Source organism: Nannospalax galili, unplaced genomic scaffold (assembly GCF_000622305.1).
Source record: "Nannospalax galili isolate Female #2095 unplaced genomic scaffold, S.galili_v1.0 scaffold1688, whole genome shotgun sequence".
NCBI lineage: Eukaryota > Metazoa > Chordata > Mammalia > Rodentia > Spalacidae > Nannospalax > Nannospalax galili.
In genome coordinates this window covers 1,335,829-1,352,271 of record NW_008358621.1, presented here as the reverse complement: position 1 = coordinate 1,352,271, position 16,443 = coordinate 1,335,829, and the positions used below count along the sequence as shown (strand labels likewise).

General features: G+C 49.9%; 1 protein-coding gene across 6 annotated transcripts in view; it reads right to left on the bottom strand.

Moving 5' to 3' along the window:
• Window positions 1-7,891: 7,891 nt before the first annotated feature.
• Slc66a1 (solute carrier family 66 member 1) overlaps window positions 7,892-16,443 on the bottom strand; it is a 14,093-nt gene continuing 5,541 nt past the window's right edge. For 5 of the 6 annotated variants that reach the window (XM_029558026.1, XM_017795277.2, XM_017795281.2 and 2 more), the window contains 6 exons: window positions 13,142-13,271; window positions 12,463-12,550; window positions 11,884-12,029; window positions 11,632-11,724; window positions 10,757-10,942; window positions 7,892-8,365 (listed from right to left, as the gene is read on the bottom strand). In XM_029558026.1, coding sequence (XP_029413886.1) covers window positions 8,285-8,365; window positions 10,757-10,942; window positions 11,632-11,724; window positions 11,884-12,029; window positions 12,463-12,550; window positions 13,142-13,271 — 724 coding nt within the window. In that variant the 3' untranslated portion in view covers window positions 7,892-8,284. The remainder of the gene's footprint in view (window positions 8,366-10,756; window positions 10,943-11,631; window positions 11,725-11,883; window positions 12,030-12,462; window positions 12,551-13,141; window positions 13,272-16,443) is intronic. The other variant, XM_029558027.1, reaches the window with a different exon arrangement.

Sequence of the window (16,443 nt, the reverse complement as noted above, 5' to 3'; positions counted from 1 at the left end):
ATCCTGCAACATGCAGGAGACAACTAATTTTTGTTTTTTAAAATCTTTTTTTATTTTTAAGCCAGGTATGGTGGCACACACCTTTAATCCTAGCACTTGGGAGGCGGAGGCAGGCGGACCTCTGTGAGTTCAAGGCCAGCCTGGTCTACATAGTTCCAGGCCAACTGGGGCTACAGGGAGACCCTGTCTCAAAAAAGACCAAAAAATAAAAATAAAAAAGATGTTTTTATTTTTATGTATATTGAGTATTTTGCTGACATGTATATGCACCATGTGTGTACCTGGTTCCTGCAGAGACCTACTCTATATAGTCAGTTCCAGGCCAGCTGGGTCTATCTCAAAAAAGAACACTAAAAAAAATGATACATACTTATGAAGGTGTGTTGGTTCTCACCTGTAAGGGTACTTGGGAGGCAGAGGCAGGAGATCACTACAGGTTCAAGGCGGCCTGGTCTACATAGCTAGTTCCAGGCCAGCTAGGGCCACATAGGGAGATTTTTTCTCAAGAAAGTCTTCCCACCCCAAAAAAGTGCATACCATCTTGGGTGGCCATTGAACCTAGGTCCATGGGCTACAGGTGACCAGACTCCTGAGGTTTAGTAGCAGGTGGCATGTCCCCTAGCCCACAGGATCTCTGGATACTTCCTGGTGTAAGCTGACAAGAACAGGAGAGCTCCTGGGTGAGAAACCATGGTAGGAGCCCTTGAGCCAGATCTGTCCAAGCTTTACGTGGACCTGTCCTTTCATACGCACATCCTTGTAGTGGCCTCTGGGTCCTTAGATTCCCTGACCCAAGATTTCCTCTTTCAACAGCCCAGGGATGAAGAGCTTTGTGGCAGGCCCTGATCTCCACAAACAGAATCTCATTGTCAGTGGGGTGGAGTAGGCCCAGGAGATTTTGATGCCCTGGACATCTTTTTTATTTTATTTTTATGTGTTCATGAGCATATTGCCTGCATGTATGTAAGTGCACTCATGTCATACAGTGCCCAAGGAGGCCAGAAGGAGAGCATCAGAGCCCCTGGAACTGGAGTTGCAGACAGATGTTAGCTGCCATGTGGGTTCTGGGAATCCGACCCAGGTCGTCTGCAAGAGCAGCCAGTGCTCTTACCTGCTAAGCCACTTCTCTAGACCCCTTTTTTTAATTTTTAAATTTTGTTTTGTGTGTATGAATGTTTTACCTTGCATGTATGTAAGTGCACCAATGTCATGCAATGCCCGCAGAGGCCAAAAGGGTATCAGATCCCCTGGAACTGGAGTTACTGACAGTTGTTAGTTGCCATGTGGGTGCTGGTAACCAAACCCCAGTTCACTGCAAGAGCAGCCAGTGTTCTTAACCACTGAGCCATCTCTCCAGCCTCATCAATCAGCTCTTGTTTTTTCTTATTCTTTTTTTAGACAGTCTTGCTAAGTTGCCCATGCTGGCTGGCCTTTGACTTGCTTTGAATCTATGTTCCTCCTGCTTAAGCTTCTTCAGTACTGAGATCACTGGCCGATGCCACCAAGCTTGGCTCTCAATTTTTTTTTAAAAGATACTCACTTCGAGTAGTTGACCAGGGTAGTCCAAGAGTCCCCCAAAATTACACAGGCTATTACCACAGCCCTTGAGTGCCTCCCAGGACTTGAAGGTAAGATCCTATTGCTGAAGACAGGACATACTTCAAACACAGGACTTGGAGCAATGGAGCTGGAATTGACCTGGAAGCCACTTCCCTGAACACCAGCTCTCATAGTTGTAGAGGACACTATGCAACCTGCTAAGGGAGACCATCAATTGATGGTCCAACTCCAGCTTTAAGGCCTAATAACCACAACAATGGCACAGCAAACTATATTGGGGCAGTGGTGGTACTTTTATTTTGGGGATAATCAACAGCTACTTAATTGAACTGAAAGCCAACTCAGTGGGAGGGAACTCATGTGTGGTACTGTAAGCATAGCCAAATACACATGGCTGGAGAGGTCACAGATCTTAGAGAAAACCCCAAGGCTATCACATCCCTAGACAAATGTAATTTCTTACTATGTGCTAAATATGGATCCTTATATTTAGAGACAAGTGTCCCACTCACCACTCATCAAAGAAGCTTCTTTTGCAACAGATGGAGACTATTACAGAGTTCCACAACTGGTCAGACACAGAGACTAAGTAACACATCTACAATGAAAACCTCTACACCTGAGGCTTGTGCAACACGGTAGAACAAAGAGTAGAGAGAATGCTAATACATCTCTTAACTCTCATCAACAAAGCTCCCTCATGCAGCAGAGGGCAATGAACACAAATGGCCAAAGGGCAGAAAGTGAGAGTCTGCAGAGTGTTAGTCCTTCAACAGGACTCCTATATTAAACTTCACCCACCCAGGGCTCAGGGACCATTGCAGAAGAGGGGGCAGAAACGAGCAGGTACATGACCATATGGATAGAGTCTTACAGGCTCCTGGGACCTTGCTCATATGAATTTAGAGCAATGGTGACAGCATGCGCAAGACCCATGCAAACTCAAGTAGACAAAAAGCCAGTATAGAACTGTGGAAATGGGCAGCAGACCCTAATCTTAGCCAAAGAACTATTGGGCAGCTGATTACTGCTGGGTAAGGAAGAGCTGATCTTCTTTAAGGGAGTAACTCTAAATAGCATGACTAGACCCCAGTGGATGAACTTGCACTGAGGGACATCTAGGGATACTTAACTTGACTCAGTGTGCCTTAGCATAAATGAGAGAATGCATAAAATCCATTGGGGGGGAATGGAAGAATGCTAATGGGGGATGGGGGTATAAAGATGATTAAGATGTTGTGTATGAGCCAGGTGTGGTGGCACATGCCTTTAATCACAGCACTCGAGAGGCAGAGACAGGTAGAGCTCTGTGAGTTCAAGGCCAGCCTGGTCTGCATCGCGAGTTTCAGGCCAGCTAGGGCGACAGGGAGAACCTGTCTCAAAAAAACAAAACAAAACAAAAAAAAAAAAGCAGATAGTTACCAAGAAAAAGTTCAGAATAGAGACATCACTTTATATAAATTCACAAAGAAATTTTCTGAAATATATTTAAATATGGTATAATTTAGTGTCCTACTTGAATTATCTATTTCTAGGTTTGGGGTTTTTTTAATATTTTATTATTTTTATTTTATGTGTATGAATGTATTGCCTGAATGTGTGTGTGTACCCATGTTGTGCAATGCTTGAGGAGGTCAGAAGAGGGTGTCAGATCCCCTGGAACTGGACTTATGGATGGTTGTTAGCCATCATGTGGGTGTTGGGAATTGAACCCAGGTCCTCTGTAATCCAGTCCAGTTTTTGTTGATTTTGAGACAGGGTCTCAGTCTAGAGAGATGGCTCAGTGGTTATAAGTACTGGTTCCCAGGGGAATCCAACAATCTCCTTTGATGTCCAAGGGCATTGCACAACACAGGTGCACTTATATACGTGCAGGCAATACACCCATATACACAAAATTAAAAATAAAATATTTTTGCCAGGCATGGTGGCACACACCTTTAATCCCAGCACTTGGGAGGCAGAGGCAGGTGGATCTTTGTGAGTTCGAGGCCAGCCTGGTCTACATAGTGAGTTCCAGGACATTTAGGGCTACAGGGAGACCCTGTCTCAAAAAAAAAGCCAAAAAAAATAAATTAAAAAAAAAATTTTTTTAAACCTACTTACAGCCGGGTGTGGTGGTGCACGCCTTTAATCCCAGCACTTGGGAGGCAGAGGCAGGTGGATCTTGGATTTATTTTGATATATCACAGTGAAAGATTTATCGTCCTCTTTTTTTTTTTAAAAAAAAAAAAAAAAAAAAAAAAAAAAAAAAAAAAAAAAAAACCAAACTACTTACTAAACCAGGCATGGTGGAGCATGCCTTTAATCCCAGCACTCAGGAGGCAGAGGCAGGCGGGAAAAAAAAAAAAAAAATCTACTTACTGAGACAGGGTTTCATGTAGCCTAGGCTGGTCTCACGATATAGTTGAGGATGGCTTTGAACTCCTGAATTACAAGTACATACCACCACATGCTAGAGATTGAAGCCAGGGCTTCGTGCATGCTAAGCAAGCACTCTACCAACTGAGCTGCAGTCCCAGTCCCTATTTCTAGTTACTTTCTGTCATTTAAAATGTTTATTGGGATGGCGAGATGGCTCAGCTGTTCAGACCCCTGACTGCTCTTGTAGAAGACCAGGGTTCAGCTCCCAGGACCCACTCCAATTCTAACTTCTGACCTCTGTGAGTACCAGGCACACAGGCAAAACACTCATACACGTAAAAATAAATAAGGGGCTGGAGAGATGGCTCAGCAAGTAAGAGCACTGGCTGTTCTTACAGAGGACCCAAGTTTGGTTCCCAGCAACCACCACTGGAGGCTAACAACTGTCCATAACTCCAGTACCAGAGGAATCCAATGCCCTCTTCTGACTTCCGTGGGCATTGCATGACATGGGTGCACTCACACACATGCAGGCAATACACTCATACACATAAAATAAAAATAAAATACCCAGCACTTGGGAGGCAGAGGCAGGTGGATCTCTGCGAGCTCCAGGCCAGCCTGGTCTACATAGGGCCTACAGGGAGACCCTGTCTCAAAAAAACAATAATAATAATAATTTTTTTTTGGCCTTTTTGAGACAGGGTCTCCCTGTAGCCCCAGCTGTCCTGGAACTCACTATGTAGACCAGGCTGGCCTTGAACTCACAGAGATCAGCCTGCCTCTGCCTTCCAAGTGCTGGGACCACAGGCATGCACCACCACACCCAGCAATAATAATAGTTTTTAAGGAAGAATAAATGTTTATTGAGCACACTCCTGTCACTGTCTCCACCTCATCTATGAAATTTCTCCATTTGGAATATGGACTCCACATATACCCTGCAGAGGGAGACTGCATCATTATTACTTGGTTTTTTTTCCCTGCCTTGCCCCCACAACCAAACATTTTCTTTTTTTTGTTTGGTTTTGGTCTTTTTGAGAGAGGGTCTCCCTGTAGCCCCAGCTGGCCTGGAACTTGCTATGCAGACCAGACTGGCCTGGAACTCAGAGAGATCTATCTGCCTGCCTCTGCCTCCCAAGTGCTGGAATTACAGTCGTGCGCCACCATGCCCAGCCCTCTAATTAGGTTTTATTCTTCTAAGATGTCTAGCAAATGAAACTTTTCCTCAGCAGCCAACTGCCCAGTTCCTCCCATACCATTAGCACCACTCTAGCCTGAATGCTGCCAGATATAATTATGCTCTTGTTACCCCCAACATCTTATTCAAATGTTAATACTACATCCATCACTGGCATTTTTCCAATAGCTTTACCAAGCTGTAATCCACACACTACCCAGGTCCAGTGCTTCTGAGGATTGCCAGAGATGCCCCACTGCAGTCTCCTTCACTGAGCAAACCCTGGATGGTGTCACTGACATTCATTTATTCACCACCTATTGAGCACAGACTGTGTTCCGGGATATAACAGTGTCCAAGATTATCTTGCCTAGGTGTCTGGTTGGGATGGTGAAGTGGGTACCAGGGGTTGCTGTGTCCTCAGAGCTGTCTGGGGTGAGGCTAGAGTGCTGGGTCAGTACTTATCAAGTGAGCGGTGCAGTGAATGCATGTCGAAAAGCAATCCCCACCTAGGAGGCAAGCAGCTTCAAGCTTGCCTGTTAGGACTTGTTTCCCTGGGAAGCTGAGGTCTCCATCATTCAGCTCAAATGAGGGGCCGGAGGGGGTGACCTGGGACTGCTCCCCCCTCCTGAAGAAGAGAACTGAAGGCCCAGCTGTGATGGGGGACGGGGGACTCCCAGGTCTGATAAACAAGCAATGGGAACCCTGGCATGGACAGCCTGGGATCAAGTGCAAAGGACCAGGTGACTGGGCCTCTCTGCCTCCTTGGAAAATGCTAAACTGCTCGACCCTCACACAAAATCACCCTCTGGGATTTGGAGGAGACAAAGCCTCGTGTCTGGGGTAGAGGCACCAAGGGACTTTCCTAAGGAGTTTCACATTACAGCCAGGTATGATGGTGTATACCTGTAAGTTCCAGGCCAGTCTACACAGTGAAACACTGTCTCAAAATACACACACACACACACACACACACACACACAAAACCACCTAATTCACCATAGTAGAAGCCTCTGAGGGCTCATGGTCCAGCCTCCCCTCCCCGTGAGCAGCCTGAAGGAGACCCTCCTGAACAAGGGCTGCTGGTGCAGGTTATCCCATTTCTGTGGCTGAGCCTGGGCTGGAACCAAAATGTCCAGACCCGAGGCCTGAGGAAGACCCTGAGGTGCCATATTTCCCTCCAGGCCACATCCAGATGAGTATCTATCCCATCACCCCTTGACCTGCAGAAAGGAGCAAGAGGCATGGGCCAGAGAAGATAGGGAAGTCGGCCGGAGTTTTTGAGCACACGGTAGGACAGGACCCCATCAGCATAGCAGGATCCAGTGAGTCAAACTGGCCCGCCCCCTGAGGAGGAAGAGCCTGGGGAGGTTCTGGATGACTGAACCTCCTGGGATGGAGAAGCTAAGTCAACTGCCATATGCCAAGACACAAACCCACATGTGCATCTCCTTTAAACGGCACGACTGTACACCGAGGCCAGCAGCATTTTTGGTGCCGTGGGAGAAGGAAACAGGCTCGGGGTGTTGGCTCAAGTCATAGGGCTTACCAGCAGCCGAGGCACACCTGGGACCTCAAAGTCTTTGAGCCACTCATCAGGGATCTGGGGACAAGCCCCAGGGAATATAACCAGGCCACCAGGTTCTGCCAGCCCCACTACTTTGTCCTTTACTTGGAAGTGGATTGAGCCTCTGAGGTACAGGGGGAATCTGTTTGCATAAGCTGTAGTCTAGACCCTTCCAGAGTAGGGACTGTACCTCTTCCACCAGACAGGTCACCCAAGGGAGGTCACATCTCTCCCACGAAAGGAAAGGATATCACTCCCACTAGAGGAAAGAACACGGGAGTCCCCAGGCAAGGCTGTCATTTCATTTTCTCCTCTCCAAGCGGCTGAAGTTCAGGCTTGCCCTTGGTTGGGGGGGGTCACGAAGCCCCTGACTTCCAGGCTGGGAAGGGTGCCATCTGGTCCTAGGAAACTAGCCACGAGCCAAGTCCCAGCATGGACTAGAACGAGACATGCAGCTGCAAAAAGCACCTGAAGGAAACAGCAGCCAGCAGCATGCTTGGGAGGTGGAGCGGGGTGAGCACTGCATGCATTCCTGGGCCCCAGCCAAGGCCCTCTCTCTGCGGCTAGGGGCAGCGACTCTAAAAGCACTCTGAGATGTAACTGCCCTCTGCCTGTCAGGTGAGCCCCCAGGTCTCCCATCTCGCTTTCTGGACCTACAGAGAGGTGTGTGGATACGCTAGGGCAAGTAAGGAGGGCAGCTGGTCCTCTGGGTGGTGACCCATGGGAAAGTGGAACAAAGTGAGCTGAGACCAGGCCTTCTCCCTGCTTCCAGGCCTCATCACTCCTGTGTCCCCTCCACCGGCTATCCTTATCCCCCACTTGTGCTTCTGGCCTGTCCCCTTTTCCAGGAAGGCACCTCTCCTGAAAGTTGAAGGTGACCTTTACTAAGCTTCAGTTTGGGGTTAACCACCCCACCCTATGCAATCCTGGCAAGGATACAGGAAGTTCATAGCTTGCTCACACCAAGCCCTGGGAAGCTGAGATGCCAAATCCAAACCTGCCTGTCATTCTCTGCCTCTTCCTGAGCCCCAGAACAGGGAGCCCACTAGTGTCACTTACTGCTGGTCCCATGTCCCCAAGAAAGCATAGAGTTAGGAAACCAGGGGTCTAGGGAGGCTGGGCCAGGTCTGTAGGCTGGGCTTGCCCAGGGTTTCTGCCCACTACTGCTACCCAGAGCAGTGCAAACCCTAAGCACCATGGGAAAGAGCCACAGAAACAGACCCAGCTGGAAGGTCCTGTTTACTAGGTTGCGTCCAGTCAGACAGAGGGGCAGCCCTGCATCCCCAGGCTGTGATGCAGCCCTGGGGTGCACAGGCAGAATGAGGTAGGTAGACAGAAAGTGGTCACACCATCTTCTGGGGTCTCAGCTACAAGTCCCCTCCAGGCTCCTTGGGCAGGTGCCTTAAACCTGGGAGGTATGTCACAGGCCAGCTCCAGAGCTGTCTGAAGGATGTGCACGCGTGGAAGGGAGGGAGGCAGCAGGTCCAGAGCTCCAGGCCTCCCTCAGGCTGCCTTCAAGGCCCAGTCCAGGGATGGCAACATCACTGCCCACATCTCTCCCTTTCTGGGACAGCAGCAGAGGTCCCCGTCATCCAGAGCTCAGGTGGTGCCGGTCAGCTTGGGAGGAGGGGCTCGCGCTCTGAGGTGGTAGCAGCAGCAGCACGGTTCCTGTACACCAGGAACTGGATGGAGATCTGAGGGGCAGAGTTAAGGCCACACAGAGCACACTGGGCTAGAGCTGTACCTTGCTCCTCCTGTCCTCCTCATCAGCCTTGCTCTTCCTATCTCACCATCCTGAGTACCATTTCTGATCCCCCCGGCCAAGCCACACTCCATTCACCTGCTAGTCTGGGCTGCCAGTCTTGGACAGCCTCTCAGAACTCTGGCATCGGCTCCTTACAGTACTAAGAGGCTGGGCCCCTTTGGGCCACAAGACTTTCTCTCACTGCACTGTACAGGGACTCAGCAAATGTTGAAACAAAGGTCATGTTTACGTTCTTTCAAATGAGACCCAAACGAGACTTAACCAACATTTACTGTGCATTCCACGGGTGCTCACGTGGGAGAGCTTCAGATACTATGCCTCCAGCTAATACCCTGTAAGACAGCAACTGGAACACAGATGAAAAGGTGGGGCACAGAGGCACCAAGTGACAGGGGCACCAAGCGATGGATGCTCTGCCCTGTGCCTCTCAGTCAGGAAGCAATGGAGGAGGCAGGATTTGAGCCCAGGGTTTTCTAACTCACACTTGTCTTCATGATCTAGCTCTCATCCCCAGCACCTAGATGGATGGATGGGTGGGTGGGTGGAAGGATGGATGGATGAGTGGGTGGGTGAATAGGTGGATGGGTGAGTGGATTGGTGGATGGATGGGTGGGTGGATGGGTAGATGGGTGGATGGGTGGGTGGATGGGTAGATGGGTGGGTGGATGGGTAGATGGGTGGATGGGTGGGTGGATGGGTGGGTGGGTGGATGGATGGATGGATGGGCGGATGGGTGGGTGGATGGCTGGGTGGGTGGATAGATGGATGGATGGATGGATGGATGGATGGATGGGTAGGTGGGTGGATGGATGGATGGATGGATAGGCGGATGGGTGGGTGGATGGCTGGGTGGGTGGATAGATGGATGGATGGATGGATGGATGGATGGATGGATAGGTGGATGGGTAGATGGATGGGTGGGTGGATGGATGGATGGGTGAGTGGATGGGTGGATGGATGGATGGATGAATGAGTGGATGGGTGGGTGGGTGGCCCAAATTTCCTTCCAGACTGGGTGAGTGAGGATGGATGGATGAATTAATGGATGGATGGATGGATGGATGGATGGATGGATGGATGGGTAGATAGATGGGTAGGTGGATGAATGGATGGGTTGGTAGATGAATAAGTTGGAAGATAGATGTATGTATGTATGTATGTATGGATGGATGGCGGATGGGTGAGTGGATGGGTGTGGATGGATGGATGGATGGATAGGTGGATGGGTAGGTGGATGGGTGGGTGGATGGATGGATGGATAGGTGAATGGATGGTTGAGTGGGTGGATGGATGGATGGATGGATGGATGGATGGACGGATGGGTGAGTGGATGGGTGGGTGGGTGGATGGATGGATGGATAGGTGGATGGGTAGGTGGATGGGTGGGTGGATAGATGGATGGATAGGTGAATGGATGGTTGAGTGGGTGGATGGATGGATGGATGGATAGGTGGATGAGTGGATGGATGGGTGGATGGGCTTTTCTAGTCCTCAGAGCCTGTGCACAAGCTGTGCCTGGAACTCTCCTCCCTCACTTTTGCCTGACTTCTCCATCAGCCCAGCTGAGACGACACTTGCAGAGGTCTCTATTTATCCCAAAACTGAGACAATTCTGTGGTGATACACTCTTGCTATCTTTCTCTGTAGCACCACTAATGTGAAGTAACTATTTACTCATTCAGTGCATTCTGTATGACACCTCCACTCCACCAGGCTCTAAAATTCCCAGACAAGGGAAATTCTGTTCTTGCTCATTGGTGGGACTGGTCCTGGCTGGGTACCTGGCACACAGATGTATTTTGGATGGGTAGGTGAATGGGTGAATGGATGGATGGATGGATGGATGGATGGATGGGAGGTTGGATGGGTGAATGAATGGATGGATGGAAGGTTAGATGGGTGGATGAAGAAATGATGGATGAATGGATGAACAGATATATGGATGGGTAGATGGATTGGAGGTTGGATGGGTGAATGAATGGATAGATGGAAGGTTAGATGGGTAGATGAAGAGATGAATGGATGGATGGATGGGTGGATGGATGAGTGGAGGGATGAAAGGGAGATTAGATGGCTTGGATAAAGGGGTAGACAGAGAGATGGAGGAGTGGATAGAGGAATGGATGTATAGACAGAGGATGGATGAGAGGTTAGATGGGTTGATGGATGGATGGATGGATAGATGGAAGGATGGCTAGAGGGGTGGATGGATGAACAGATGGATGGATGGATGGATGGATGGATGGATGGGCAGGTAAAAGTAGAGGCTGCCCTGCCCTGCCCACTCTATGTTGCCAGAATTGTACACCTTGAAGGATATGATGGTGTCCAGCAGCAGTACACCCAGGCTGCCCACGAGCCAGGGCAGGTGGTGCAGCAGGTAGCTGCCCTCACTCTGGCCCACCTCAGGGTTCTTGAGCAGCACGCTCAACCCGTATAACGTGTTCCCCAGCATTACCAATGCAAACAGTGAGTAGGAGATGCCCTGGGTTGACTGTCGTAGGAACTGAGGATGAAGGGGGTAGAATCAGAGACCTCGAAGAAGACTTTCATCTGTAATCCCAGCACTTGGGGGACTGAGACAAGATGATCATGAGTTCAAAGCCAACCTGGGCTACATAGTGAGTTTCAGGCCAGTCTAGACTATAGTGAGCCCCTGTATCTAAAAAATAAAAGGGCTCTTATCACGCTGGATTGTAACTGCCTGTGTGTCTGGCTGTCCTATGCTGTCCCTACTCTGAGCTTGTTTTTCACTGTGTGCTCAGCACTCAGCATGGGCCTGACACCAAACAGCCCTATCCAGGGCCCAACTCCAAAGCCCAACTCCAAGCACTTCTGGAACCCCAGAAAACATAGCTCCCTGTGTCTGCTGGCCCCCACATGCCTGGCTCTCCGGCCCTCCAAGACGCTTGCTGTTCAGTGAGGCTCTCATCACTGGTCCCCACGTTCTCCTCTCCACTCTGGCCTCTAAGCTCTGCAGTTCCCTTGCACCTGGCCCTTGAGACACAAGCAGTCTCATGCACCCCTTGATGGCAGGCGTCACCAGGCCCATTTTCCAGAGGCTCAGGGAGCTGAGTGAATTCGCCTGAGTCGATAGCTAGGATGGTCCCAGGCCTTCTGAACAAAACACTCCTACACCAAACCACTGTTTAACCCACCAGCCTCTCTTCCCTGGGGCCCCCACCCAAGGCTCACATTAGTGCGGATCTGAGGCAGCCTCGAGAACAGGTACAACACACTGGAGACAGAGCCAATGACGAAGCCGATGACTTCCTTCTTTGTGAAGGGCTGGGAGGGCAGAAGGGATGCTCAGTGCCTGGTGGGAGCTGCACAGCGCAGTCCCTCCAAGAGGGTGATCCCCTGACTTAACACTTACATAACCATGCAGGGGAGAGCCTCAAGGGTGAGCCAGCCCACTCCCGCCACCCCTACTGACCCACACCTCACCTTACTGCTCGGCTCCACAGACAGTAGCGTCCGTCCCCAGAACCCCTCTCTTGGGGCAGCCTGAGGCTCAGTGCTGGTTGCCAGCAGTGGTGTGATGCACACTGTCCCCAAGATGAACAAGAGTAAAGAGTTGATAGGGGTAGATGCTGGATTGAGGCAGAAGGAAAAAGGCCATAGTTAGGGTCTGAGTGACAGCAGACAGCCTGGGACCAAAGAGTCCCAGCCTTGCTTCTCAGTAGCTGTGTGACCTTAGACAAGTGACCTAATCTCTCTGAGCTTTAGTCCTTCTCTGTAGAATCCATTACAACAGGACCCTTCCCCTAGGGCAAAACAATGAGGGCAGGGGGGTCAGCACTCTGAGCCAGAGAAGAGATGCTGAAGATGTGTGTAAGGTAAAGAAATGACTGGGGCTGTGGCCTGAGCCATGCATGTTTCCATCTCAGCCCATTAAAGCTCAGGCTTTTTAGACAAAGCCTTTTTAGGATTTGGCTCATTGCCCAGTACTGGGAACCCTGCTTTATTCCAGGTCCCAGACCTTCCGATCCAGCAGAACCTGACTCAGAGGGACCCCAGACTCACACAATGAGGGCCGATTCTTGAACTTGTAATGGAAGTACAGTGTCAGCATCATCAGGTCAGCCAGCACATAATACACAGCTGTGTAGGTCTTCGAGAGAAAAGAGGCAGGCTTGGGTGCTGGCCGCAGTCCCAGACCCTGATGAGACCTCCCCAGCAGCCCTCCCATGTACCCCAGCTGGTGACCAGCCCTGGTCACTTCAGCTCTCTGAGCCTCTATTTCCTCATCTGGACGGAGAGCTCTCGTTTCTACCTAGATCAGGGAGACAAAGTGCTGGCAAGCATCTGGCTTGGACAGGTGCCAAGGCATTGGTGGCCAGTATGACCAGCCAAGTCAAAAGAGCTGAGGCCTTCCTGACTAACCCCAGCTCTGCCTGACCACAGGAGAATGATGATGTCTGGGGTTCCCAAGGAAAGACCCATTTCCTCCTTCAAGACCCAGCACTCAGAACACTTAGCTGGGGTCACAGCCCCTAAGAAACTGCAGACCCCTGTGGTGTGATATGCTCACATGGGCAGGTAGGGAAACTGAGGCTCTGACAGAGGCCATGACATGCCCATGGTCACACGGCATGGTAGACACAGAGCACAGGCTGACAGATTCTAGGCCTCCTGCCAGCTGTTCCCACTGCCTCTTACCACAGCTGCTCTGGGCTGCCCCACCTACATGGGACCTACTCACCTGCAGGGGCAGCTGATCTGCAAGGAAGGAGCCAATGAGGTTGCAGGAATCTCCGCCGATCCAGCCGAGGAGGAACCACAGTGACAGAGCCTGGTCCATATTGCCTGTCTTGCAAGCCTTGATGTACTGACTGTGGAAGAGGAGGAGATGCATGCTAAGAGGCTGAGGCTAGGGAGGATGCCTTAGAAAGCCAATGAGGAGAACTTCCTGAGATTAGACAACCACAGAACAGTATGACAGGAGCAGTAATGCCCCATCCTTCCTGCAGGCAGCATCCTCAGGAACGCTTCTTTGTTCTGTGGAGAATTTTTATCAGGGCAAACACCTGCTAGCCCAGGAGTACTATGACTGTACATCTTTCCAGAGAGATCCACAGCCTGACTGAGATTCTTCTCCATAGAAACCTGAGGTCTTCAGAAGGGGCGTGGGGTCTACGCAGTTTTTCTGAAGTATGTGCCAGGCCCTGAGAACCACCTTGTTGGTTTCTTGGCTTTCCTATTTTGTTACTTATTATTTGTTTATTTATTTATTTATTTTGGTCTTTTTGAGACAGGGTCTCCCTGTAGCTCCATCTGGCCTGGAACTCACTATATAGACCAGGCTGGTCTTGAACTCACAGAGATCTGCCTGCCCCTGCCTCCCAGGTGCTGGGATTAAAGGCGTGTGCCACCATGCCCAGCAGAAGGCCACTCTTCTAGCACAAAGTAACTGATGTGGAGCCTTGAGACTCCACCTGCAGGGCAAGTCTCTTGCTCCTGCCTCTACTTTCCTTCCAAGAGCTAAAACAACATGTCTTTTTTCTTTTTGTCTTTTTGAAACAGGGTCTCCCTGTAGCCCCAGCTGGCCTAGAACTCACTGTGTAGACCAACCTGGTCTTGAACTCACAGAGATCCACCTGCCTCTGCCAGTGCTGGGATTAAAGGCGTGTGCCACCATGCCGAGCAACTGTCTCTATTTCTATTACCAAAGGTGGGGAGGGGAAAGAGGACAGATCTTTGTCCGAAGTAGAACTACAGATCTGCAGATGGTCGCAAGCACATGAAAAGCTGCTCAGCTTCGTGAGCCATTAGGGAAATGAAAATCAAAACCATGACATACTTCCTCATACCTAGGAGGAGGGCAACAACAGAAAAGACAATCAAGCCAGAGGCGGTGGCACAGGCCCACAGTCCCAGCACTTGGAATATGGAGGCGCAAGAAGAGAAGTTCAAGGCCAGCCTGGGCTACATGAGAACCTGTCTTCTAAAAAAAAAGGTGGGGGGGCACCCAGGCAAGGTGGCACACACCTTCAACCCTAGCACATAGGAGGTGGCAGGGGAAGGCAGATCTCTGTGAGTTCTAAGCCAGCCTGGGCTACACAGTGAGTTCCAAGCCACTCAAGGGTGTATAGTGAGACCCTGTCTCAAAATAATTAATAATAATAATAATAAGGCAAACTCTTGATCAAACCTTCATCGTCATCTCTCAGAATAAAGAGAACACATCTTTTTACCACGCTAGAGACTGAGTCCAGGGTTCTAGCACTAAGCTAGCTTGCTTTCTTCTCTCTCTTGCTCTCTCTCTCTCTCTCTCTCTCTCTCTCTCTCTTTCTTTCTCTTTGAAACAGGATCTTCCTATGCAGACCAGGTTGACCTTGAACTCATGATCCTCCTGCCTCAGCCTCCCACGTGCTAGGAAGAACATATTGTGTGTGTTTGTGTATTTGTGTTTTATGGTATATATGTGGTATGTGTGCATGCATGCTTTAATGTGTGTGTGTGTGTGTGTGTGTGTGTGTGTGTGTGTGTGAATGTGGGCACGCAAGTACCATGATGTACATGTGGAAGTCAGAGGACAACCTGGAGAATTGATCTTCCCCTTACACCTTGGTTCATGGCTACATATGCCAGGCTAGCTGGCCCACAGCTTCCAAGAAGTCTCCTGTCTCTGCCTCCCATTTCACTGGGAACACTGTGATTACAGACATGGGATACTTCATTCAGCTTTATGTGAATTCTGGGGATTCGAACTCAGGTCCTCACACTGTGCAGCAAGCACTATACCCACTGAGCCATCTCCCCAGTCCAAGATTATTTTTTTTTATTTTTTTGAGACAGGGTCTCCCCTTAGCCCCACCTGGCCTGGAACTCACTAAGTAGAGACCCACCTGCCTCTGACTTCAGAGTGCTGGGATTCAAGGTGTGCGCCACCATACCCAGCTCAAGATTAATTTTTTTTTTTTTTTAGCAGCAATAACAGCCTTAGATGACAGAGCCCTTGGTTTCCTGGATTCACCTCTGCCTGCCTGACCCTCCCATGTGGCTCAGGCAGGCAACCCAGTAGTTATTTCCTTCTGTCGTGTGTCTGCTGCTTCCTGGCCAGCTGCTTCCTGCCTACCCTACAGGTGTGGGTGTACAGCCAACACCCCTCATTCATGCTTCACGTAATGGGACCCTGGCATGGCACCACACCAGCTTTCCAGCTTGTGCACACATTGGGTAAACTCTCTGAGCCTGGGACCAGTATTTACAGATGAGGATCTGAGGCCCATAGCAAGAATATGGCCTGCCCAGGTCACAGCCAGTAGACGGCAGAGTTGCGTGTGGATGCTTTGGACCCCGTGCAGTGATGTCATTGTGCCTTAGCCCAGCAGCTCATTTTGTATCCATCGTCTCACCAGCCTGTCCTCGCTTTAAGGACACCGTCATATCTGACATACCCTACCATGCGCCATTCTCCATCCCTCTCTCACCAGCTGTGCAATAAAGAGCATGCTAGTGGGGCTGGAGAGACGGCTCAGCAGTTAAGGGCACTGTCTGCTCTTGCACAGGACCTGGGTTTGATTCCCAGCACCCACATAACGACTAACAACCATTCTAATTCTGGTTCCAGGGTATCTGACTCCCTCTTCTAACCTCCACAGAAGGCACTGCACAACACGGGTATACTTACATACATGCAGGCAATACACTCATACACAAAAAATAAAATTATATATATCTCCTTGGATTTCTAGAAAGGCTGAACCTGTGTTCTATGACTGACAGTCACACCAAGCTCATCTATGAGTGATGAATACACTCCTTGAAATCACAGAATCTCCCAAGTTTAGGGATGCTCAGATTCTGAGCAGTTGAGTCCTTGCATCCAGTCATCAGACACGAGCATGCTATTTAAACCTTATCTTGTCTATAAAAGAAGGAAAGAAACTGTACCCATTTCACAGGGCTGTTGTGAGGATCAAATGAGATTAAACCCCACCAGCACTCAGACACGTAGAAGCGAGCCAAGTATACAGTGGGTGCTCAATAAATGGTAGCAAA